Source organism: Phyllobates terribilis, unplaced genomic scaffold (genome assembly GCF_046119375.1).
Source record: "Phyllobates terribilis strain yellow unplaced genomic scaffold, ASM4611937v1 Scaffold_1__5_contigs__length_1240528914, whole genome shotgun sequence".
Classification (NCBI taxonomy): Eukaryota; Metazoa; Chordata; class Amphibia; order Anura; family Dendrobatidae; genus Phyllobates; species Phyllobates terribilis.
Window position 1 is genome coordinate 11,112,085 of NW_027362761.1, and position 27,287 is coordinate 11,139,371.

At 48.4% G+C, this 27,287-nt stretch overlaps 1 protein-coding gene across 1 annotated transcript in view; it reads left to right on the forward strand.

The window, feature by feature from the left end:
* LOC141165509 (proprotein convertase subtilisin/kexin type 4-like) overlaps positions 1-27,287 on the forward strand; it is a 707,768-nt gene that overhangs the window by 100,585 nt on the left and 579,896 nt on the right. The window contains exon 3 of the mRNA XM_073651166.1: positions 26,813-26,908. Within this exon, the coding sequence (XP_073507267.1) occupies positions 26,813-26,908 (96 nt within the window). The remainder of the gene's footprint in view (positions 1-26,812; positions 26,909-27,287) is intronic.

Sequence of the window (27,287 nt, forward strand, 5' to 3'; positions counted from 1 at the left end):
TAGTTGAGCTCAGATGAGGAGAAGAGTTTGGAGAAGAAGCCGCAGGTTACCATTCTCCCGGATGAAGATTTTTGGGTGAGCACCGCTCCGGCTCCGGAGGAGTCAGCATCAACCTCCAGGAAGAACTGTTTTTGTTGCAGTCCGGACGGTGCAGCACTGGGGCAAAGGAGAAGGCTTGCTTTAAGGAAAGGAAGGCCTCCTCAGCTTCGGGCGGCTATTCTTTGGGATTTGCTCCCTTACGGGTGAGCGCAGAGATGGGAGCAGTCCGGGAAGAGAAGGGCGGGATGAAGAGACGATAGTAGTTGGCGAAGCCCAGGAATCGCTGAATAGCATTCAACCCCTCTGGACGGGGCCACTTTAAGACAGTAGAGTTTCTCGGGGGTCCATTTTTAGACCTGTTTGGGAGATAATCTAGCCCAGGAATGGAAGGGAGGTCTGCTCGAAGAGGCACTTCTCAAATTTGGCATAGAGGTGATTCTGCCTGAGCCGAAGCAGGACCTGACGAACATCCCTCCGGTGTGTGGGAAGGTCCGGAGAGAAGACCAAGGTGTCGTCCAGGTACACCACCACGCAGGAATATAGAAGGTCACCGGAAGATGTCATTGCGATGCTCCCGCCGTCTTCCATGGATTAGTCAGAGACCGAAGGGCATCACACTGTATTCATAGTGACCGTCCCGGGTATTGAATGCTGTCTTCCACTCGTCTCCTTGACTGATACGGACCAAGTTATACGCCCCACGTGTATCCAGCTTTGAAAAGATCCTAGCGCCCTTAAGGCGGTCAAACAACTCTGAGATGAGCGGCAGGGGGTATTTGTTTTTGACCGTGATTTGGTTGAGTCCTCTATAAGTCTATACAGGGGCGTAGTGAACCATCCTTCTTGACTAAGAAGAATCCAGCTCCAGCCAAGGAGGTAGTTTTCCGGATGAATCCCCTAGCCAGATTCTCCTTAATGTACTCCGACATGGCCCGGGTTTCGGCCGACGACAACTGGTAAATACGCCCACGGGGTGGAGTGGCACCGGGTACCAGGTTGATAGGGCAATCATATGGCCTATGAGGTGGCAATGTCTCTGCTTCCTTTTTGTCAAAGACATCTGCATAGGACCAGTAAGGTGCCGGTAAACCGGGTAGATTGGCCGAGGTGGGTGGAGGGCGGACTGGGACTTGGCAGGGCTTATGGCAATACTGCCCCCAACTGAGAACAGCACCGGATTGACAATTCAGCACGTGTTCATGTCTTTGAAGCCAGGGTAGACCTAGCAATAGGGAGTGAGACCAGAAAGCGCATGGAAGGCGATCCTCTCAGAGTGCAGCATTCCCACCTGCTGGGTTATAGGTTCTGTGACTAGAAGGATGGTCACCGGAAGGAGTCTTCCCTCCACGGAGGTGACTGCCAATGGTTCAGCCAGAGGTTTGGTGGGAATGTGATATTTCTCTACCAGGGACTGGGAAATAAGGTTCCCAGCAGCTCCGTAATCCAGGTGTGCAATTTCAAAGTAGCTATTCTCTCCCCAGGAGATCGAGACAGTCAGGGAAGGAATGGGTTTACTTTTGCCCAGGATGACCTCTCCGAGCGGTCCTAGACACTGGCGTTTCCTGGCTTCACCGGGCAGGAACGGATGAAGTGCTCCTTACTGCCACAGTAGAAACGGCTCCCCTCAGCTTGGCGTGACTCTTGGCGAGATTTGACCTTCTTGGTCTGGTCGACCTGCATAGGTTCGGGCGAGCGTGCCGGGGGAGTTGCTAATTGAGAGACAGGTCTCTGGAAAGTGGGAGCAAGACTAGGAAATATTCTCTCCTGGGTAGTCTTTCGCACGTTCCAGGAAACGGATGTCGATCCGGGTAGCTAGCGACACCAGGTCATCCAGAGTGGTAGGGATGTCCCGACTGGCTAGCTCGTCCTTGATCCGACTGGAAAGCCCCTCCCAAAAGGTGGACACCAGTGCCTCGTTGTCCCAGGTAAGCTCAGAGGCGAGGGTATGGAACTGTATGGCATACTGGGCCACGGTGAGACATCCTTGACGGAGACGGAGCAAAGAGGAGGCAGTAGAAATCCTATGTCCAGGTTCATCGAAGACCCTCCGGAAGGAAGAGAGGAAAGCCGGAAGATCAGACACCAGGGAATCACCTCTCTCCCATAGGGGGTTAAGCCATGCCAGTTCTTCCCCGGTGAGGTGAGACACGAACACCACCTTGGCCTGGTCAGAGGGAAACTGATGTGCCAAAAGTTCAAAGGGCAGCGTGCACTGGTTCAGAAAGCCCCGACATGAGACTGGGTCACGTCCAAAACGAGGAGGTGCAGAAAGCCGGGCACCTGGGTTGGATGCCGTGGTATTGGTGGGCAGCGGCGCTGCCGAAGCAGAAGTCGCACGACTCGAGGCAGACACAGGTGGGACTGACAGCATGTCCAAGCGGATGTTTACATTCCGCAGGAAGTTCAGGATGGTTTCCTGTTGGGATATCTGACGAGAAACCTCCTTGTACAGGTCAGAGAGCGGAGGAGCTTGGGGACCACCGGGTTCCATGGCCCGAACAAACTGTTAATTGTCCAGGTGGTGGAACCTCTGTGCTGCGGTGCAAGGAGGGACCCAGAGGGGCGTAACTAGGTATCAGCTCGGAGCGACCAAGGTCGTACGGCGGCTCAATCGACTTCGTGACCAGGGTGGGTCCGAGCAGTGGGACCAGATGCTACTGTGGGGACGACCTTGTAAGGGAGCAGGTGACTCCTACAGTACAGATGGCAGGGACTGACCTATATTGCAGATGGGCACAGCAGGCAGGCTGACGAGTGATCCGGGTAGATGGACTGGTAGACGCGACAGGCAGGAGCCTCTAGGTAGGCTGTCGGGTGGTCACGGCAGGAGCCTCTAGGTAGGCTGTCGGGTGGTCACGGCAGGAGCCTCTAGGTAGGCTGTCGGGTGGTCACGGCAGGAGCCTCTAGGTAGGCTGTCGGGTGGTCACGGCAGGAGCCTCTAGGTAGGCTGTCGGGTGGTCACGGCAGGAGCCTCTAGGTAGGCTGTCGGGTGGTCACGGCAGGAGCCTCTAGGTAGGCTGTCGGGTGGTCACGGCAGGAGCCTCTAGGTAGGCTGTCGGGTGGTCACGGCAGGAGCCTCTAGGTAGGCTGTCGGGTGGTCACGGCAGGAGCCTCTAGGTAGGCTGTCGGGTGGTCACGGCAGGAGCCTCTAGGTAGGCTGTCGGGTGGTCACGGCAGGAGCCTCTAGGTAGGCTGTCGGGTGGTCACGGCATGTGACAGGCAGGAGCCTCCAGGTAAGGAGGCGGGCAGAGCCCATAGACAGACTGGCGGACTGAACGGGAGACAGACTGTCGGGCTGGAGAGTAGTCAGGCTAGCAGTGGGACCTGAGGGCTGAAGCAGAGGCAAGTACACTAATGCAACAACTATTGCTCGGGCACCTCCATTTTCGAGGAGGTGCCTTATATATGGGAGGACCTCCGGCAATTGGCCGGGGACTCCTTAGGGCGGCGCGCATGGCCCCTTTAAGAGGGAGGGAGCGCACGCCCTAAGCACCGTGCCTGGGAAGCTGTGCGCGCCGGCAGCAGCAGGAAGAGGAGCGCTGGAGGACGCAGGTCGGGGAGCGCGGCGGTGAGAGGGACGGCGTCTCTGCCTGGCAGTGGGCAGAGACGCTGATGCTACACAGCCACAGATCTGCCTGCTCTTTCACAGCTGTCCACAACTCACAAGCAGTGTGAGGTTTATCACCTAAGCTTTTGAGTTTCAGCACAGCCTGTTGCCGCTTGGCTGAGGCAGTACTGCAGTGCTTCCAGCTTGTAACTGATGTGGTGATATCTGAGATGGAGGCTGAACATGAGGAGGAGGATGCTGCTGCGCAGGAGCTGTACACTGTGGGGGCAACTCTGACTGACATAGGGCCCACAATCCTCTGTGTGGGGAGGATGTGTTCCGTCCCAAGGTCCGACTGGGTCCCGGCTTCCACTAGGTTTACCCAGTGTGCCGTCAGAGAAATGTACCGTCCCTGGCCACAAGCACTTGTCCACGTGTCCGTTGTCAGGTGGAATCTCCCAGTAACTGCGTTGTTGAGGGCACGGCAGATGTTTTGGGACACATGCTTGTGTAGTGCGGGGATGGCACAACTGGGGACTGAGTACCGAGGGACGGCCACCGCCATAAGGTTGCGGAAGGATTCCATCTCCACCAGCCTAAAAGGCAGCATTTCCAACTCAAGCAGTCGTGAAATGTGCGAATTTAGGACTGTGGCCTGTGGGGTGTTGGCTGCGAATTTGCGCTTTCGTTCAAAGCTCTGGGATATGGACAATTGAACGCTGCAGTGGGACGTCGACATTGATGCTGTTTCTTGAGAAACTGCCATAACAAGTGAAGACAGAGGAGGGGGCATCTTTGCATGCAGTATGGACAGGGGATTGCCTTGCACGCACAACAAGGGGTTCTATTACACGTACAACAGCGGGAGAAGCAGTGATGACACCCGCTGACACTGGTCGTGGACCCTGAGGTTTGCCCTATAAAGTCGGGTGCTTTGCTGCCATGTGCCTGATCATGCTGGTGGTGGTCAGGCTGGTAGTTTTGTCACCCCTGCTGATGCTGGCATGGCAGGTGGTACAAATGGCCTTTTTGGAGTTATCAGCAGAGTCTTTAAAAAAAATTCCAGACTCTGGAAGACCTACCGGTTGTACTGGCAATGTCTCTCGTGTTTGGTGTTATGGGGAATTGTTGCCCGCCTTCTGTGTGCGGCCACCACACTGCTTCTTCCTGCCTGTTGGGGTACTCTGCCTCCCTCCCCCTGTGTGCTGCTGGCCTCTCTGCGTGAACTTCTGCCACGTTGGGTCAGTTACTAGATCATCCACCACCTCGTCCTCTTCTACTTGCGCACCACGATCCTCCTCCTCACTTCGTGGCAATTGTCTGGTCATCGTCCACCTCTTGTGACAAATTCCCAGCGTCTCCTTCCTCTGGCCGTGGCTGTTCAAATATTCTGGCATCGCTACATGGGATCGACTCTTCCACCACTTCAAGCAGAGCAGGCGAGGGGCACAAATATGGAAATGGACCAGTGAACAGCTCTTCAGAGTGTCAAAGTGTGGGATCAGTTGCTGTCTGACGACGCTCGGCATGGTGGGAGGAAGGAGCATCAGGGTGAGGAGTATGCAGTCGAGACTCACGGCTACTAAGAGTTGACCGTGTGGAAGACAGACCGGAGGTGGTGGTGCCCAGGTAACTGGAAGTATTATCTGCTATCCAATTAATAACCTGTTCACACTGATCAGTTCGCAGTACTGGTGTTGTAGTGTGCTCCCTAGTAATTCGGTCTAGAAGTGGGAGGGAGAAGATGTGGCTGTTGGTTGTGGCACATTTTCACCTTGGCCACGGCCCCGTCCTCTACACGCACCATCACTAGAACGTCCAGTTCCACGTCCCTTGCCACGTGCCTTGCCCATTGTAAAATAGCTTACACTCGCACTATCAATGGAAAAAGGGTAATAAAAAGTAGATTAGAACCGTGGAAGAGGAAAACCACAGTTCTATTTCTCTGACCTACACCAGAATCTTTTAAACAGATATGTGACTGAACAGACAGACAGGGAGACACTATTACTGTTTTTTTTTTTTTTTTTTTACGTAAAACAGGCCAAAAGCTGGATAATACAGAGATTTGAACTGTGGAACTGCAAAACCACAGTTCTAATTTACTGGCGTATACCAGACTTTTTTAAATAGACATATTTGGGGCTGAGCAGTCAGCGACACTCTCAAAAAAAAAAAAAAAAAAAAAAGTTTATGTAACAAAGACCCAAAAGTGAATAATACAGAGATTTGACCCGTGGAACTGCAAAACCACAGTTATAGTTATGTGGCGTACACCAGACCCTTTTAAATAGATATATTGGTGTCTGACCAGTCAGGGAGACACTATTAGTTTTTCTTTTTTTATGGCAAAAAAATGCCAAAAGCAGGATAATACTGAGATTTGACCCGTGGAACTGCAAAACCAGTTATAGCTATGTGGCGTACACCAGAATCTTTTAAGCAGATGTATTGGTGTCGGACCAGTCAGGGAGACACTCAATTTTTTTTTGGGGGGGGGGGAGGGAATACCAAAAGGTTAAGACTCTTATTTGGACAGTCTGAGGGGAAAAAATAATTAAATGCAGGATTTAGATGAGAAAAAAAGGATTTTCCTGGCCCCTGAGACCGGGGGCTAAGTCTAGCAATTTGACCAACAGGAGCACACAGGACTGTAATGCAGCGTTTGCTGGTATAACCACTGCGTCTCCTATACAGCCTGCCTGCCTGATATCTGGGATGGATATTTAGTCCTGAGAAGAACTGTTTGTTTGATTTGGCAGGCTTTAGAGACCCTACACTACCTATTTCGCACTATATATCTCTCCCTAACTGGGCAGCACTCTCCCTACACCGTCTGATCCAGAGCGACTGTGTCCAAGATGGCCGCGCCCGGTTTTAAATACTCGAGGTGACGCTATGCGGCCAGCCAATCACTGTAATGCCCACAAACATGGCTGCGGCATTACAGTGACTGGCTGGCAATCCCTGCATGTTTATTGGCTCTTTAAAGAGCACCGAATGTGCAGGGCGGAGACCCGAGCTCCCGTCCGAGTAACCCTGAAATGCTCGGTGCTCGCTGAACATCCCGAGTAGCGTGATGCTCGGGCTAGTAACGAGCAGTGTCGAGCATGCTCGCTCAACACTAGTTGTAAAATGTTAAAATGACATTTCCCAGTGAATGCATTTGTCTTTGAAAGCAGTGCAAAAATGTTGCGTGTGAACATAGCCCAAGGTGTGGAGGAGTAGTTTTGGTTATTTATTTTCCTTATATACCAGTCATTACCCTGGAAAGGCTGTTCCTTAATTTCCCAAATCCATTTTGGTTGTTTTACGGATTCACAATAAAACATACAAAAAGTGGCGTAATACTCTGACAACGTTGTTGACCGCAGTTATCTGGGAGTCAAATGCTTCCAGGGGTCTTCCCCATGCTGTTCCTATCTCATTTGAGAACTGTTCCCATCGATTTGGGCAATTTTTAGGCCCTCGGCAGACCGCCTGGGGGAGCCGCCTGAAAAATGCTCGGGTTTCCCATAGACTTACATTGGGCTCGTTGCTCGGGTCGAGCACCTGAGTATTCCAATTTGCTCGACCCGAGCAACGAGTAGCCGAGCATTTTAATGCTCGCTCATCACTAACCACATCACATTTAAAGGGACTTTGAGGGGCCTTTATGACAAAATACCCAAAAATGAGACCATTCTCAAATTGCACTCCTCAAGGTGCTCAAAACCACATTCAACAAGTTTATTAACCCTTCACGTGCTTCACAGGAATTGTCAAAAAAATTAACATTTAACTTTTTTCACCAAAATGATCTTTTAGCCCTAAATTTTTTATTTTCACAAGGGTAACAGGAGAAAATGGACTCCAAAATTTGTTTGCAATTGCTCCTGGGTAAGCAAATTCCCCATATGTGGGGAAAAACACTGTTTGTGTGCATGGCAGGGCTCGGAAGGGAAGGAGCACAGTTTCACTTTTTGAACGCCAATTTGTCTGGAATTGAGAGCGGATGCCATGTCTCGTTTTTAGAACTCATGAGGTGCCTAAACAGTGGAAACCCTCTCTTACATGTGACCGTATTTTGTAAATTACACCCCTCAAGGATTTTATTTAGGGGTATAGTGTGCATTTTGAACCCAGAGATACGACAGAGTTTGACAATATTAGGTCGTCATATTGAATGTTGTCATTAGTGTTGAGGGCAAGTGCTCGCTACTTGCGTTTGCATTGTTGCTTGGGTATGCACAGAGTAGCACTGGTGCTCTAGTGAAATGCTCGAGGTCCCCGCCCAGCATGATTTGCGACTGTTAAGACACCAAAAAGAAAAACATGCAGGGATTGCAGTGTATGGCAGGCAATCCCACGTGTTTTTTTTTTTTTGGCTGTATAACAGCTGCGAAACATGCGGGCGGGAACTCTAGCATGTCACTCAAGCACTCGCGATACTAGGTGTATACCGGAGCAGCCGATGGAAACTCAAGTAGCGATCACTTGAGCTAAACACTAGTCGTCATTTCCTTTTACTTTTTTTTTTATTTTCTTTACTTTCGAAAAGATCCTAACTCAAACACCCACCCCAATACAACCCTAACCCAACCCGAACAGCAAATAATGGAAAAAAATATATATATTTTTTTTCTTTTATAATTTTTATCTAAGGGGGTGACAAGGGGGGGATTTTATTTACTATTTTTTGCTTTTGATCACTGTGATAGACCCTATCACAGTGATCAAAAGGAAAAACCTCGGTGGGCGCACTGCGCAAGATAGAGAGAGGGATGGATAGATAGATATAGATCATATTTATTTTACAGGAAGATGGCGGTACTGGGTGAGCTCAGGAGGCATAATTTCTCTCTCCTCTAACATGTATATCAGGTCAGTGGAGAGAGAAATCATTGTAACCGAGGGCACACTTATTTTTTTTCGTGATGACCGTTATTCAATGAATAAGTGATCGGCGACCAGAATAACCGGCCCTTATGTTCTTCAGGGTCTCGGCTACCCCCGTCACTCGAGCACCCTCTATACTCTGTGCATACCCGAGCACCCAATGCAAACTCAAGTAGCGAGCACTTGCGCTCAACATTGGTCGCCATATCGTTGTCATTTTTTTTTCTTTACTTCTGAAAATATCCCAACCCTAACCCTAGAGTTTTTTTTACGCCGTTCCGCATGTGACTTTAGACTACTTTATTCTTCGGGTCGGTGCATTTACGGCGATGCTAGATTCAGATTGGGTTTTTATGACTGACAGCTGTCACGCACTAAAAACCCTTTTTTTGCATCGCCATATTTTGAGAGCTATAATTTTTCCATATTTCAGTCAACAGTCATGTAACGGCTTGTTTTTTTGTGGGAAAAGTTGACGTTTTTATTGGTACCATTTTCGGGCGCGTGACATTTTTTGATTGCTTTCTATTCTGACAGTCTATAATTTTAAGGGTAGGTTAATTTTAACATTGAGAGATAGCGTATCCAAAAAAAATCAAGAAAATCACATTGTATAAATTTTTTTTTTATTTTGCAGTGAAAAATAAGTATTTAATCCCTCTGGCAAGCAACACTTAATACTTGGTGGCAAAACCCTTGTTGGCAAGCACAGCAGTCAGATGTTTGTAGTTGATGATGAGGTTTACGCATATGTCAGGAGGAATTTTGGTCCATTCCTCTTTGCAGATCATCTCTAAATCATTAAGATTTTGAGGTTGTCACTTGGCAATTCAGAGCTTCAACTCCCTCCATAAGTTTATGGGATTGAGGTCTAGAGACTGGCTAGGTCACTCCGTGACCTTAGTGTGCTTCTTTTTGAGCCACTCCTTTCTTGCCTTGGCTGCATGCTTTGGTTCATTGTCTTGCTGGAAAACTCAGCCACTACCCCTCTTCAGCGCTCTTACTGAGGGAAGGAGGTTGTTGGCCAAAATCTCCCGATACATGACCCCATCCATCTTCCCTTCAGTACGGTGCAATCGTCTTGTCCCCTTTGCAGAAAAGCACCTTCAGAGTATATTGTTTTCCCCACCATGCTTCACAGTTGGGAGGATGTTCTTAGGGTTGTACTCATCCTTCTTCCTCCAAACACAGCGAGTTGAGTTAATGGCAAAGAGCTCAATTTTTGTCTCATCTGACCAGAGCACCTTCTCCCAATAACTCACAGAATCATCCAGGTGTTCATTGGCAAACTTCAGACGGGCCTGCACATGTGCCTTCTTGAGCAGGGGGACCTTGCGGGCACTGCAGGATTTTAAACCTTTAAGACGTAATGTGTTACCAATGATTTTCTTGGTGACTGCGGACCCAGCTGCCTTGAGATCATTAGCAAGTTCCCCCTGTGTAGTTTTAGGCTGATCTCTCACATTCCTCATGATGGATACCCCACGAGGTGAAATTTTTCATGGTGCCCCAGATCGATGTCTATTGACGGTCATTTTGTATTTCTTCCATTTTCTTACTAGTGCACGAACAGTTGTCTCCTTCTCACCCAGCGTCTTACTTATGGTTTTGTAGGCCATTCCAGCTTTGTGCATGTCTATGATCTTGTCCCTGACCTCCTTAGAAAGCTCTTTGGTCTTGCCCATGTTGTAGAGGTTAGAGTGTGACGGAGTCTATAGACAGGAATCTTTTATACAGGTGACTATGTAAGACAGCTGTCTTTAATGCTGGTAACTAGTTGATTAGGAGCATCTAACTGGTCTGTAGGAGCCAGACCTCCTAATGGTTTGTAGGGGATCAAATACTTATTGCTCACTGCAAAATGCAAAAAAAATTTTCTAATTTATACCATGTGATTTTCTTGTTTTGTTTTTTTTTTTTTTTTGGCTATACTACCTCTCAATGTTAAAATTAACCTACCCTTAAAGTTATAGACTGTCCATGTCTTTGACAGTGGGCAAACTTACAAAAACAGCAAGGGATCAAATACTTATTCCCCCCACTATCTATCTATCTATCTATCTATCTATCTATCTATCTATCTATCTATCTATCTATCTATCTATCTCACAGATTCTCTACTTTGTGGGTAGGCGGAGCCCCATAGGATAGTCACCTCAGATTGGAAAAAGACGACCGGCCCCTCCAGTATATAGGCTCCTCCTACTCCCATGTTCACCAGTCTTTTTATCTGAGGTCTCAGAGGATAGTCGCTGCTTCGGTAGCTCCTCAGAAGAGTTATTTTATATCCAGCGAGTCCTGGACCCCCCGTGGTCTAGCGGTCTCTGGGGGTCTTGGCGCTGCTGAGACCCCTGACCCTCCCCTGGCAGCTCTGTGTACCCCTTGAGGAGGTTCCCACTTATGCCTGCCGGCCCCGGGGGATACAGGGCGCTCCCTGGCGGAGGTGCACACCACACATCTGAGAGGGTCCCTGCGTGCTCCGCCATAAGGGGGAGCAAAGGGCCATGGCGCCACACATCCCTGAGGATCCCTGTGGCGTTCAGCCGGGTAAGTGCTCTTTGGTCTAAAGAGTATCTTTGACGGCTACGGCAAGTGTACTGCCTGTGTTTCTTGTCTATTTCAGACGCTGCCTTGACTGGGGAGCAGAGACGGAGGCCAGTAATTTTTATTTATTTGCGCATGCTTTTTCGTTTTTTGCTTCCTGCCTTCATAGAGGTAGGAAGTTTTCTGCCCTCATTTTTGTTTGAATAAGGCGGGGGTGTGTGGCTTAGCGTCTCCTGGCTTCCTGCCGTCATTACTTAGGCAGGAAGTGCTTGGTTGAGCGTGCGCTGGTGGTCCCTGCTTCTCCTTCCGGCGTCCAGCGGCGCCTCCTGCTCTCTGCTCCCCGTCCGTCCACACACTTAGGAGGAGCGGTCGCCGCAGTACCGGTGAGTCCCCTCTGCCTCTGGCAGGGGTTCTTTGTCAGTGCTGTCTCTCCAGGCTACCTATTAGGAGTCCTCGTGAGCACTGCCGCTTTCTCTCCTAAAGCTATTTACTTCACTGACCTTTTAGGCTGCGTAGTATTATAGTTGCTGTGATGTTAACCCCTTCTGAAAAAGTGGAACTTTAGCGGAAACACATGGTGTTTTAAGGGAGTTTCCCCCTATTGATTTTTTGCTCGGCATTTCTGGGGTAGCTCTTTTCTAAGGGTGAGCTTTAACCCTTCAGAGCCTGTCGCATATATAAAAAAAAAAAAAAAAAAAAAAAAAAAAAAAAAAGAAAAAAAAGTGAGTTTTGAAAACAGGCTGTGCAGCTTTCACACTTTTTTGCCATCCTTGTTGTACATCCTGGCATCTGGTGTGGGTGGCATGTCGGATCAGTGGCCTGGGAGTGCGGATCGGTCTCCTGATCCGTTTCAGGTTCAGTCGCACGCCTCTGATACACTCAGGCCTTCTACTACATCAAGTTCAACGCTCAGTCATGTTAAGGTGGAGGTGCTCACTCGCTCCATTGATAGTCTCTCTAGTCTCCTGGGACAGTGGGTGTCAGCTAGATCACATCCAATGCCACAAGGTAAAAAACGCCGCAAGACTATGGTGGCGTTGTCTCCCTCGTAGAGCGCATCAGAGGCTTTGGATTCACCAACAGATTCGGTTGATGAAATTTCTGAGTCCGAAGAGGAGGATCAACAGGATCGCTCTGTTTCTCTTTCTGGTCGCGTAGATGGGCTTATTAAGGACATGCGGGAAGTATTAGAGCTGTCTGAAGAGCTGACAAAACCGTCTAGGTCGGGCTGTCTGTATCAGAAGACGCGCCGTGTTCGTTCTACATTACCTGCGCATGAGGAACTTAACGAAGTGGTGGAGAAGGAGCGTCAGTGTCCGGATAAACGCTTCCGAGGAACGCGTTTTTTTTTTTTTTTTTTTTTGATGCCCTATATCCCTGTGCCAAGGAGATGGTTACTAATTGGGTTCCCTCTCCTGAGGTGGATATATCTCTGTCTCAGCTGACCAAGTCTTCCCTGCTTCCTGTTAAAGGGAGAGACCATCTTCAGGATCCTTTGGACAGAAGATCGGAGTCAGCGGCGAAATCCATCTATGGAGCCGCGGGTCATGGTTTCCGAGCGGCCTTGGGGGCCATGTGGGCCGGTGAGGCTTCTCTGCGGTGGTTGGATCAGCTGCGTGCGGCGTGGCCGGATGGGACTTCGCTTTCAGAAGTGGAAAAGCTTTTTCAGCGAATGGAAGAAGCTATGTGTTATGGCAGAGATGCAGTACTGGACACTGCTTCAATTCTGTCCAGGGCTCAGGCTTTGGCAGTCACGATTAGAAGAGCTCTGTGGCTTAAACAGTGGACCGGGGATGCAGTATCCAAACAGGGATTGCTTAGTCTGGCATATAAGGGCGGTCAGCTCTTTGGTTCAGATCTTTCGGAACTAATTGCCAAAGCTAAAGCTAAGGATGTTACTCTGCCTGGGAAAAAGGCAGTGGCATCCACAGCCAGCAGGACAGGGCCCGGCAGAGGTCGCCTGGCCCAAAAGGACCGAAGACTATTCAGTCAGCCTTCTTGGAGATTGGGTCGTCCCTCATCCTCCGGCAGATCCGCCCAGAAAGCTCGTACTCCTTGGAAGCAACGGTCCCGTCAGGACAGACGGGAGGTTGATAAAAGTCCGCTAAGGCTGACTGACGCCAGGGATCCCCCCGAGGGCTCTCGGGTGGGAGGTCGTCTGCTACAATTCGGGTCGATCTGGGCATCCCACATAGCAGACGCCTGGGTGACATGGGTTATGTCGGCAGGCTATTTCATAGAGTTTCATTCGCTGCCTCCAGACAGGTTTAGTCTGACGGGCATTCCGTCCGTGCCAAGACTGGCTGCCGCACTGTTTCAGGAGGTCGACTCTCTCCTACAGCAGGGTGTGGTGGTTCAGGTTCCTCCGGAAGACCAGGGAAAGGGTTTTTATTCCAACCTTTTTGTGGTCCCCAAAAAGGAGGACAAGTTTCGTCCGGTGCTGAATCTCAGGGATTTGAATATTTACGTCCGGACACGGAAGTTCCGCATGGAGTCTCTCCGATCGGTGATAGCGACCCTGTCGCAGTACAATTTCTTGGTGTCCATAGACATCCGCGACGCCTATTTGCATATCCCTATCGGCAGGGCTCACCAGCGTTCCTTGCGTTTCGCTATAGGTCAAACCCATTACCAGTTTGTGGCCCTGCCTTTCGGGTTGGCCTCAGCTCCCAGGGTTTTTGCAAAAATTCTGGCTCCTCTCCTGGCGCTTCTTCGAAGACAGGGGGTTACGATCCTCCCCTACCTGGACGACCTGTTCATAGTGTCACCCACAGCGGAGGAGGCAATAGCGGCTCGCGATCTCTCCCTTCAGTACCTGATGGACTTCGGGTGGCTGATCAATTGGAAGAAATCGTCATTGGAGCCAGCACAGTCCATTCTTTTCCTGGGGATGCAGTTCGATACTGTTCAAGCAGTTGTGTCCCTGCCTCCTGTCAAACAGACGAACCTTCGTCTTCTGGTCCAGGCTATGAGGTCGGCTTTGTCAATGTCCCTTCGGGAATGCATGCGCCTTCTGGGTCAAATGGTGGCAACTATGGAAGCAGTACCATTTGCACAATTTCATTCCCGGGATCTCCAGAGCCTTATTCTGACCCATTGGGATCGATCGCTAACTTCTCTGGATCGCTTGGTCATTCTCTCCCGCAGGGTGCGAGAATCTCTTGGATGGTGGTTACGTCCGGAGACTCTATCCGTGGGGAAATCCTTCCTTCCTCCGAGATGGTCGGTGGTGACAACCGATGCCAGCCGGACAGGCTGGGGGGGGGAGTTTGGAACAACCTCTGGATTCAGGGAGTCTGGTCGCCAAAGGAGTCGTCTCTCCCGATCAACATTTTGGAGTTGAGAGCAATATTTCTCTGCCTCCAACATTGGGCGGTCTTATTGAGCGGTCTACCGGTCCGGATCCAGTCGGACAACGCTACAGCTGTCGCGTACATCAACCACCAAGGCTTGACAAGGAGTTCCAGTCTCATGTCGGAGGTCTCTCGGATCCTGGTCTGGGCCGAGTCCAAAGTTCCAGCAATCTCTGCAATTCACATTCCAGGGGTGTTGAATATCTCGGCGGACTTCCTCAGTCGCGAGCAAGTGGACCCTGGGGAATGGAGTCTCCATCCAGAAGTGTTTTCTCTGCTGTGTTCCCGTTGGGGGACTCCTCAGGTGGACTTGATGGCATCCAGGCTGAACGCCAGGGTTCCGACGTTCATGTCCAGGTACAGGGACCCGGAGGCGGTGGCGGTGGATGCTCTAGTGGCCCCGTGGGGTCAGTTCAAGCTGATCTATGCGTTTCCGCCGATAGCCTTACTACCTCTGGTGATCTGACGGATCAAACTCGAAAGGGTATCAATAATTCTGATAGCACCAGACTGGCCGCGGAGGACATGGTATTCGACACGGGTGTCTCTTCAGGCGGCACCTCCGTTTCCGCTGCCCCTTCGCCCGGACTTGCTCACTCAGGGGCCCATTCGTCATCCGGACCTGAGGTCCCTTCGTTTGACGGCGTGGCTCTTGAGACCGAGATCTTGACCCGTCGCGGTTTTTCGCCCGAGGTCATTGCTACCTTGCGGGCGGCCCGGAGTCCAGCTACGTCCAGGATTTATCACAGAACTTGGGAGTCTTTCTATTCATGGTGTTCTGGATCCTCAAGAAACCCGAGGGTTTTTTCCATCCCCAACTTCTTGGCCTTTCTGCAATCTAGTCTGGCCAGGGGTTTGGCAGTTAGTACGGTGCGGGGACAGGTATCTGCTCTTTCCGCACTTTTTAGGAAGGCTATTGCCTCTCGTAGGGATGTGCGCTCTTTTTTTCGCGGAGTCGCACGTCAGTTTCCGCCACGGAGGGCAGTTGTGGCTCCATGGCTGCTTAATCTAGTCCTGGAAGCCCTTCAGCATAGGCCTTTTGAGCCTATGGATTCTGCTAAACTTTCACTACTTTCTTGGAAGGTGGCCTTCTTGGTGGCAGTCACCTCTTTGAGAAGGGTATCGGAATTGGCAGCACTTTCTTGCTCGCCTCCTTTTCTGGAATTTTTTCCGGATCGCGTGGTGCTTCGTACTCGTGAAGATTTTTTGCCTAAGGTAGTGTCACAATTCCACATTAATCAGGACATTGTGTTGCCTTCTCTTTGTCCAGGACCTAAGAATCCAAGGGAGCGGGCCTTGCACTCGTTGGACTTAGTGCGGGCATTGAAGTTCTATCTTACGATCACCCAAGGTTTTCAGAAGTCGGACTCTTTTTATAATTCCGGCAGGTCGTCGGCGTGGTCAACGTGCTTCCAAAGACACGATAGCTCGGTGGATCCGTTCAGCTATCCTGGAAGCGTACTGGCTCAAGGGCGAGCCTTGTCCAGTTAAAGTTCAAGCTCATTCCACGAGAGCCATTGGCTCATCATGGGCTTTTCGTCAGGGGGCCTCGGCAGCGCAGCTCTGCCGGGCGGCCACCTGGCGCTCCGTTCACACCTTTACTAAGTTTTATAAGGTGGACGTAAGTGCTTCAGCCGATGCGGCCCTGGGACGCAGGGTCCTGCAGGCAGCGGTAATTTAAGTTATCCCTTTACTTAGTTTTCCGTTATTTAGCGCGGTTTGCGCTCTTGCCTAAGTTTTGGGGTATGGAAGCTTCTGCCTCTATTTCCCACCCTTAAGTAGGTACTGCTTTAGGACGTCCCACGAAGTAGAGAATCTGTGTCTCCCTTCCTTCCCTTCTGCTGCTAAAAGCCGGATTTTGGTAAGAACTTACCTGTAAAATCCTTTTCAGCGAAGGAAGGAAGGGAGACACAGCACCCTCCCAGGGCAGAAGTGGTGTTTTGTGTTTCTAGATGCAGCGCGTCTCCTTCCTGATGTCGATCTTCTGGACTGGGTTTAGCGCTCTACGGCTCTCCTTCCAGTTTCGCCAGCTCTACACAGTTGTCAGGTCCAATGGGGTATGCCTAAGACTGTGTGTTTCTATTACATAACCTGTTTTCTCTCATTTCTGAAATTTCAGAAGGGGATATGTTGTTCTGCTGGTTGGTCTGCTCTTCCTTAGCTTGTGTACGGACTGATGAACATGGGAGTAGGAGGAGCCTATATACTGGAGGGGCCGGTCGTCTTTTTCCAATCTGAGGTGACTATCCTATGGGGCTCCGCCTACCCACGAAGTAGAGAATCTGTGTCTCCCTTCCTTCCTTCGCTGAAAAGGATTTTACAGGTAAGTTCTTACCAAAATCCGGCTTTTTCGGACTATCAGACGCACCTAGGTTTTAGAGGAGGAAAATAAAAAAATAAAAATTTAAGCAAAAAAATGTGTTCATGATGCACTTTTAAGGGGGAGGGGGTCTTCTGCGGACATTGGTATAGGGGTAATGTCCCCCAATTCTGACAATATCCCCCATCCTGGTATATATGCCGCCCCCCTTCCTTTTATATGTGGCCTGGCATCCCTCCATCCTGGTATGCATGGCACCCCTCATACCTGTCCTGGTATGCATGGCACCCCTAATCCCCATCAGGCTGCACATTAAAAAAAATAAACACTCCTACTCGCCTTTCTTCTGTCCTCCAGCGCTGCGTCCTGTCTGCCTGCACTGATCTCTCCATGTGAGCCGCACATGACGTCACTGCCGTGCGCGGCTCACAAGGAGAGATCAGCTGCCGGAAGTCACTGCTCCCCACGCCGGGACTGTGTGCGTGGGGAGCAGTGACTTCACTCTCCTTCATAGCCGGCACACAGTGTAGCCGCGCTGCTGCTGCTGTCGGCTATCTCCTGTGCCCGCTCATTAAAGGGCATGAATATTCACCCCCTCCCCACGCCCATGGGCGTGGAAAGAAGTTGAATATTCATGCCCTTTAACAGCGGGCACAGGAGATAGCCAGCAGAAGCTGCAGCGCAGCTACACTGTGTACCGCTATTAATTAGCATGAATATTCAGTGCTCCCCATGGGCGTGGGGAGCAGTGAATATTCATTTTCTTGAGCAGCGGGGACAGTGTAGGCTGCAGCAGGCGGCTGCTGCCTCCTGTTCCCCTCTCCTCCACCGATACCGCTCCCCCACACCACACATAAATATACACCCCCCCCCCCCCAAACATTCGGACTATAAGACGCACCCCCCATTTTCCTCCAAAATTTTGGAGGAAAAAGTGTCTAGTCGTCCAAAAAATACGGTAGATATATAATGTCTATATCTAAAATATATATTCTCTATGCTCCCTCTGCCTGCTCGCTAAATGATGTGATCGATATCTATCACAGCATTTAGCCGGTTAAAGTGTCAGGAACGTTGCGGGCACCTCCCCTGGCACGGAGTGCTGGGTGTCAGCTGTCAGAATCAACGGACACCTGGAGGTAATCACCCATGCAAAGCTCCCTGTACTCGGGCAATCGCCATGACGTACTGTATGTATACTGCATTGGTCAGGAAGTCCTACTGCACATGTCGGGAAGACATGAATAGATCTTGAAATATGCTATGTTTTACCTCAGATTCAGCAGTGATCCCATGCTATCCTGTCTGTATACTTTCTTTTGCTCCCCCATCCTGCCCAGGAGATGTGGTATGTTCAGACCATGTTCCTGCACTGTCAGATGCAGCCATTATACAGCACACAGCAGAGGCACATACATACAGTTGTCCTCAAAAGTTTACATACCCCGGCAGAACTTTTCCTTTCTTGTCTTTATTTCAGAGAATATGAATGATAACCATGAGTGGAGAGAGTTTTTTTGTTATTGGTTGGGTGAAGCTATTTATTGTCAAACTGCTGTTATCTCTTTTTAAATCTTATTGACAACCAAAAACTTCCAAATGACCCTGATCAAAAGTTTACATACCCCCATTCTTAATACCGTATATTGCCCCCTCTAACATCAATGACTTATTGAAGTCTTTTGTGGTAGTTGTGGATGAGGTTCTTTATTTTCTCAGATGGTAAAGCTGCCCATTCTTCTTGGCAAAAAGCCTCCAGTTCTGGTAAATTCCTGGGCTGTTTCGCATGAACTGCGCTCTTGAGATCTCCCCAGAGTGACTCGATGATATTGAGGTCAGGAGACTGAGATGGCCACTCCAGAACCTTCAGTTTGTTCTGCTGTAGCTAGCCAATGACAGGTCAACTTGGCCTTGTGTTTTGGACCGTTGTCATGTTGGAACGTCCAAGTACGTCCCATGCGCAGCTTCCAGGCTGATAAGTGCAAATTTGCCTCTAGTATTTGCTGATAACGTGCTGCATTCATCTTTCCTTCAACATTTACTAACATCCCTGGTGGCGTGCTGGCATGGCTTACCATCTCTCACCATGCAAGACCAGTCCAGACTTTGCACTGTGCTCCTCTACTGTGCATGTCTCTTGTTTGCAGGCTTAGGGTGGCAGCGCTGGAACTTCCTGAGTATTAAAGGGACAGTGCGTGCATTCCTAATGCGTCCCCAGCCTATTGCTGTGAGGCACTGGATACTTAAAGCACCCCCGCCCAGTGGGAGGTGCCTGAGTAACACTCTGTGTGCTATGTGCAACCGCTGAGTTGCCAGGTCCTGTCCAGCTATCTAGTTCTAGTTCTGCCACCCTGGGGGCTGAGTACCCAAGCCTGTATCTGTATCGCATTTCTGTCTGAACTAAGTCCTAACCCTTTACCTGTTAGCCTCTTTGTCCGTGCGGTGTCTGTACCTGTACCTAACTCCAAAGCGATGTCTCTGTACTTCTGTTTGTGAGTTCTGTGTCCACTCGCTACTTCATAGTAAGTACCTTGTGTGTATCTGGCTCTGCTGGTCCTATTTTCCCTGCCCCCGTATCTACCTCTTGTGTTCTAGCTAACTTCCTTTGTTTTCCCGTCCCTGTCTGTTCCATGTGAACAGAGCCCTGTCCCGCCTGGCAGCTCGTGCGGCATTCCTGCCTGGTCGCGCTCTGTGGCATTCCCGTCCGCTCTGCTCTGCTTCCCTTCCCTTCCGCACTTGCGGCTCTGCTCTCCTTCCCGTCAGCACCTGCGCTCTCCTCTGCCCTGCTCCGCTTCCTGGCTGCACGTGCTCCTCTGCCCTGCTCCGCTTCCTGGCTGCACGTGCTCCTCTGCCCTGCTCCGCTTCCTGGCTGCACGTGCTCCTCTGCCCTGCTCCGCTTCCCGGCTGCACGTGCTCCTCTGCCCTGCTCCGCTTCCCAGTCTGTACACCTACCTGCCAGTAACCGCCTATCTGTATACCCAGCCGTGCCTGTCCGTTCCTGCATACCCCGGTGTGGGTCAACAGCTTTTTGACCGGAGTCTGACCTTGAGAGGCACCTGAGTCACCTCGCTCGTTCCTCCTCGGATCGCGGAGTCGAGTGAGCCACCATGCGTCCGGGGTCTGATTGGGCAAGGCCCTTGGTTGCGCCCCTCCAGGCATTCCTCGGTCCGTGGCCCAGTGGGACCACTAACCACGCTCTTGCCAGAAGATCTAGGCATGAGCTTAACACCTTTTGTAGCTCACACATCCCCAAAACATCAGCGATCCACCTCCATGCTTTACTGTAGGAATGGTGTTCCTTTCATCCATAGGCCTTGTTGACCTCTCTCCAAATGTAACATTTATGGTTGTGGAAAAAAAGTTAAACTTGGGTCTCATCGCTCCAAATTAACTTGTTCTAGAAGTTTTGAAGCTTGTTACTGTGCTGTTTGGTGTATTGTAGGCGAGATACTTTGTGGCATTTGCGCAGTAATGGTGTTGTTCTGGCGACTCGACCATGCAGCTGAATTTTTCTTCAAGTGCCTCCTTATTGTGGATCTTAAAACAGCCATACCGCTAGTTTTCATAGTGTCCTGAATTTCAGCTGATGTTTGTGTCTTTGCATCCTGAACAATTTTCCTGGCAGTTTTGGCCGAAATTTTCTTTGGTCTACTGGACTGTGGTTTAATTTTTAGAGCCCCTGATTTTCCATTTGTTAATTACAGTTTGAATGCTGCTGACTGGCATTATCAATTCCTTTGGATATTTTTTGTATCCCTTTCCTGTGTTATACAGTTCAACTACCTTTTCCCATAGATCCGTTGACAATTCTTTTGCTTTCCCCATGACTCACAATCCAGAAACGTCAATGGCTGGATGAAAGATGCAAGAGTCTGTCTGGATCCCAGAAACTCACTCAGCTTTTATTCACACACGCTGATTACAAGCAAACAGGTGAGGATTAGTGTTGAGCGAGTATGTTCTATTAACCCTTTCGCTGAGTATGCTCGGGCCGAGCTCCTAATGTTTACAGCTGCTCGGCGATATGGTTGAATCGCTCCCGTGTGCATGATTTGCAACTGTTTGACAGCTTTATTATATGGGAGATATGTCTATTGTCCTATCACCCATGACAGCACCTACGAGAGAGGGGATCCGCCCTTCCAGGACAGGAAACCCACAGAACAAAAGAGCGGTGCCTCTCCACCACCTCAGTTGGTTTCCTGTCCTTGAGGGGGAACCTTGTTAAAACGGCGGCAGAAGAAAGAAGAGAAGATTATTCCCAATGGGAGAACCTTAGACAGGCTTACCTGTTGAAGATCTGGATATGACTGAGCGGAAAAGCTGCTGTGGAACTGCACCCCTATCTGGGTTCGGCAGATCCAGCTTTGCACATCAGTGAGAGCTGCTGTGGAACTGCGCCCCTGTCTGGGGTTGGCAGATCCAGCTCTGCACATCAGTGGGAGCACCTGTTGAGCTGCGCCCCTGCATGGGGGTAGCAGTTCCTGCTTTGACGGGCGCACTATTGGAGGCGCACCTGCCTGGGATTGATCACCCCAGTATTGCTCAGGCATGGACGGATGGAGAGTAACAGGCCTGTGACTCGTTCCAACCTCCGAATCCATACAGCTGGTGGTGAGTGATCTTCGTGAATGTTTACCTTGTTTATGGGGCCCTTTCCTTGTTATGGTTACTAGGAAAGGCTGATGGATGTTAGCGCAAAACTCAAAAGTGTGTGCGCGCGCTCAGTAAGACCCCATCTGGGCCAAGGGCATCTTGCTTTAAATTTGGCAAAAGGACGGAAGCTGGACCTTGGACCTCTAGGCTAAAGTTAGCCACATGTCTAGGCCGCACAGAGCCTCATGACTGGCCTTCATAATTTACCACAAAAATGAGCCTCAATCTGCTCAGTAAATGTTAAATTAACACTGAGGTTTTTACTGTTGTCCTCCAGTCTGTTTACTCCATCCATAGGACGGCACATGGTGTTAATACAGCACATGGTCTCTGTGAAGGTCTGCTGTCCAGCTGCATCTCATCAGTTGGCTCCTTCAGGTGGGGCTAGTCTGACAATTGAGATTTACCACCCAAAGGAAAGGTTTATCCTTCATTCAGAGGGATTGCTCTTTTAAATAAAAATCTGAGCGCAATGCCTCACAGTGCCTTATAAAGCCTCTTTGCACTTCACAAAGAGCACATCATAGCGCTTTATATCACATCATAGTGCCTCATAGCACCTCATGGCACATCATAGTGCCTCATAGCGCCTCATGGCACATCATAGTGCCTCATAGCGCCTCATGGCACATCATAGTGCCTCATAGTGCCTCATGGCACATCATAGTGCCTCATGGCACATCATAGCGCCTCATGGCACATCATAGTGCCTCATAGCGCCTCATGGCACATCATAGTGCCTCATAGCGCCTCATGGCACATCATAGTGCCTCATGGCACATCATAGTGCCTCATGGCGCCTCATGGCACATCATAGCATAGTGCCTCATAGCGTAGCGCTTTATAGCACATCATAGTGTGTCATAGCGTGGTGCCTCATGGCACATCATAGCGCCTTATTGTACCTAATGGGGCCTCATAGTCCCTCTTTGTAAAGGTACTGGTTCCACAACTAAGTTTGTCTGACAACCAAGTTCAGCGACTGTAAACTGTGCATGGCAAGCTTACCGAATTCAGGGGGAAAAATATCCTAGCCTCTATTTTGAGACAGAGGGTAGCAGTATTCCTGGTTGGTGCTTGGTGGAATGCTGATTGGGGGCAGGTGACAATAAGAGCGCTTCCTTAGTTTTGCAGGTTAATAATAAACCTTGTAGGGTTTCACTCTTTAAGGTAGGAGGCATCATGTAGTGCTCATACAGCCATTGTGGGTTTGGTCCAATCGAGCGCAGTTTTCTTGCTTTTTACAGGTTGCACAGAAGTCGTAAACATTAATATTTCTGGTATTGTCCAAGCTCTGACTAAATAGGACAGACCCTGACTACTCATATACAGCTCAGCTAACCCAGCTTGATCAAACAAAACAATATTTATCCAGGGTAACCACTGATACTTGTGGAGTCTGGCCAGTGTCTCTGATTAGCTCCAAGACACATACCATCTGCTCTGCTCTCCAGCAGTCTGACTAAGGTGAATGCCTAGCCTGCTCTGGTGCTTGGCTCTCCAGGGGCTCTAATCAAAACCTGTAAACTTATTATTTAACCCAGTCCTACCTGGGTTTGCTACAACCCGAAGGGGCTGTTGAGATTCCTGAGAGTTAGATCATTGGGAATGGACTCTAGAAGACCTGCTAGTAAATCTGCAGTTCCAGATTGCGATATAGTAGTATAGGCGTTTATGGAGGTATACAATTGGGTTCCAATTCACATGAAACATCAAATTTCCTGAGAATAGTTCTTGGCATAAAATGAGGATTTAGGCTTTCAGTCTGTGTCCTTCCATTCAGATGTTAATAAACCTTAAGGCTTTATGGAGGATTATAGTAGTTAGGACAACTCTCATATCGAAGGAAGAGGCATTGACAATAGTTTACCTCAACGATTTCGGTATTATGGGCAGATCCATCGAGCACTGCAGAACTCACTGGGCAGTGAGTAAGAGTTGTGGTCTCCCAAGGTAGAATAAGGAGTCCGGTTATATGCCAAAATTAATAAGCAGTCTGGCCACAACTCTGAACAAGGCAATATTGCTGTTAATAACTGTTAATAACTAATCTCCTACATTCCAGTAGTGGCATGGTCAGATACACACCCGTGGGCTGCCTCTAAAGATCCGGTTCCTCTAACCTAAAGAAGCTTTAGGCAGTATATAAGAAAGCTCCATTCATCTATACATGGTCACCATGTAAAGGTCTTGTCATACAACAGAGTAGCTTTATCTTGCATAATCCGTTCCATGGAGGAACTCTGCCAAGATCCCTAATGACACTTCTTCTGTCTAATCAGTTCAGATGGTGAAGTTTCACCTTTTATCTTTAACAGCACCTCATATAAAGAGGAAGAGAATTGCAAGTGGACCTTTTTAGCCATAGACTACTGGAACAGTGTCCAACCTTCATTGAATAAGCAAGGATTGTGTAAGTGAGCTTTGGATCTAGTCCCATTTTCAGTCCAAAGATGGCACCCTGGGATGTGAATCCAGTGCTTATGGCTGTAACAAGCCTTTGCTTGAACCCATGGATTTAGGGTCTTCACAATAAAGACTATTATCCTGGTGGCCCTGACTTCAGCATGGTAAGTTAGTGACATTCAAGCTTTTTCGGTTAATCCTTTGTTTATACAGATCCTAGAAGAAGGGTCTGTTCCGGAGCTACTTGATCTTCCGAAGATTGCTTCCAATTTCCATAAGTCAGGAAATTGTGCACCCTACTTTCTGTGCTAATCCGGGAAATCCATGGCAGAACAATAAGAAAGCGGATGTCCCAATCAAGCATTATGTAAGGTTGCGATTCAGTCTTCACCTTGCACCTTCTATAGACACTATAGGCTTGATCTGGGATCTTTTGCTGTCCTTTCCTTTAGGAAAACTGTTCTACAGGCTGTGGTCCCACCCTAACTTTAGAATTTTTTTCTATGTAAATCTCTCGTTGTAGGTGCTGTCATGGGTGATAGGATAACACTAAATTACTTACCGGTGATGTGTTTTTCCTGAACCCATGACAGCACCCTTATATTCCCTCCCATCACTGGTAGAAGTTGATCACTTCATGTACTTCATGGTGTTTGATTCACGTGGTGTGTAGAAGGAAAAATCATGGGATATATAACTATTAAGTAGTGCCCGCTCATGTTCTGTAAACAACTTGGGTGGTGGAGAGGCGCTGCCCTTTTTGTTCTGTGGGTTTCCTCTCCTGGAAGGGCGGATCCCCTCTCTCATTGTAGGTGCTGTCATGGGCTCAGGAAAAAACACATTACCGGTAAGTAATTTAGTGTTTCTTACACATTCCTCACATGTAATAAGGCTGTCAAACAGTTGCAAATCATGCACACGGGAGCGATTTAACCTGATCACTGAGCAGCTGTAAATACTCGGAGCTCGGCCCGAGCATACTCGGTCAGAACATACTAGCTCAACCCTAGTGAGGATGTTACATTTAGTAGCCATTCAAACCAATTTGTGTCAAATTCTGTGCATGTTATCAGGGTATGTGAACTTTTGATCAGGGTCATTTGGTGGTTAAGATTTAAAAAGAGAAAACACAGTAGTTTGACAATAAATGGCTTCACCCAACCAATAACCATGAGTGGAGATTTTTTTTGTGATCATTCATATTCTCTGAAACAAGGCCAAGAAAGGAAAAATTCTGCCGGGGTATGTAAACTTTTGAGCACAGCTGTATAAGGTTATCTCAGCACAGGAACATTTTTTTTTTAAAGCGCATCCCATTATGTAACTTATTAGTCAAAGATCTATTGATTAAAATAGAACAAACTTCTGTTAGTGAGAACTCCTCTTAAGGTTAAAATTGGCTCTGTCGCTAAGGGATTAAAGGGGTTATCCACTAATTTGATACAAATGGCCTATCCTAAGCATAGGTCAACAACATCAGACTGGTGGAACCCAACACCCACCCCAATTAGCTGTGATCAGGCCTAGGGTGGCAAATGTGTGTGGAGCCAAAATGGCACCGCTTTGTATGCTGTGCGGTGGCTGCTCGCAGGTAATGCAACTTAACTTCTATTCACTTCATTAGGAGTTGAGCTGCTGTATATGTGAGCAGCCACTGAACTAAGTGTATGGAGCCTATGATGATCCGGCTCTGCACAGGGTTTACATCTGGTTCCCTCCATAGCTGATTATTTATGTGGATAACAACTGATGGGAGCACTGGGCTTCATATCCCCCCTGATCTGATATTGATGCTGTATAGGAAATCCCTTTTTAAGGCTTTAATCTAAAAAAATCTGATTTACCATTATTTATATATAATTTCCAATTCATTAATCTTTTATTTTTGGCAACTTTTCTACCTCTGCTAATGTTATATACAGTAAAATCCTAAACTATTTTCCAAGGGCAGGGCAATTAAGAAAATGTATTTGTTTACTTACCATTAGTGCCACCCACACTTTTTTTTTTTTTTTTTTTTTTTCTATAGAATTATTAAATTGGTTTTTCTTGCAGAATAACTTTAGGAAAAGGAGAGAAACAATGCAGCCAAAGCCCTGATGTTCCCACACACAACCTTTCACCTCCTGCACCCACAGCATTGTCGTGATACTGCAGCCAGCTGGGCTTTGTCTGTCCTCTCATTGGGACCAGCCTGCAGCGCCTTGAGAAGTAGTCGTATGTTTTATATACAGACTATTCCTCCAATATATGCTTGATGGCTAGCCTCTTCGTCAGAAGACAGGAAAAACAGGATTAAAAGCAATTCATTCATTCATTCATTCAATTAAGGTTGCAAAGAATTGAAATTGTGTTTTTTAGAGTGTATGACAGCCTTATTTATTTATTTTTATTATATTTTTTACATGGAGAGAAGTTAATTCCTCAAATATTCTCAACAGATCTATCCCTAGGTACACATTCTCTTCTGCATCTACGCCAGACTCTCCTTCATTCCACTCTGTGGTGTAATCCAAGTATTAACAAGAACACAATCAAGCTCTTTTATTTTGGCTTTATTGGTGCTCATGTTATGTTCATGACCTGAATATTTTTCAGCCGTATTAAATGGTAATTTCCAAGTTATTTCATGCTTAACATTTCAAAGTGGATGTAACAATATAAATGTTTGCTATTTTGCTTCTTATTAAAATCTTCCCCATTCTCAAGAGCTATTTACTGCATGATCCCTAGGTTACCATCCACTGCAGCTGTGGCTATCAGAAATGGCTGGTCTCCTAGACAAGGAGTTCAGTGCTTACAATCTTTCCTCTAGAGATTGTAATTACTGGTTCTGGCCAGCTTCTCTGATGCTTCAGGGGCAGTACTGCCTGATTACAGCAGGATTAAAGTATGCATAATTCGGACCAACAGTGTCACAATTCTGCTGGTCTGAATTGTAAGTCAACCATGTGTGCACCATCCTCTACCAAACAGAAAGCCACGATGCATGGGAGCGGTTCACTACTGAACTTTTGAGCTACTGATTTAGGAGACAATCCCTTTAAGGTGTTTTCCTATAACCTTCAGGTCCATTGGTTTGAACAGCAGACTGTAAAGAAAAGAACAAAAAGACAAGTCAATGTGATGCCCACAGATCCCTTATTCCATAAGCAGTGGTACATGGTAAGCGCATCAACAGCAATAAGACAGCCATTCTCAATAAATTTTTAATCATATTGCAAAGAGCTGCTGCTACTTCAAGACAACATAATCCCTTTGTACATGTACATCAGTATCAGGATGTTTGTGTATGGAGTGTAGAAGGCAGGTACCAGCTGTATCTGCAGGCAGTATCTGCCTCTAACAGCAGTGACTGGAGCTAGAGCCGATCACTGCTGTTTAACTACTTAGATGTGACTGTTAATCATGGTTTGTTTGCAAAGTATGCTTGTATCAGCATCTATTGCTCCCTTTTTCCGGAAAGTGATTGAGTAGTCATTGGCACGTGGCTGGGCTTTATAGGAGATTGTCAATTTCAGTATATACAGTCATGGCTGAAAAT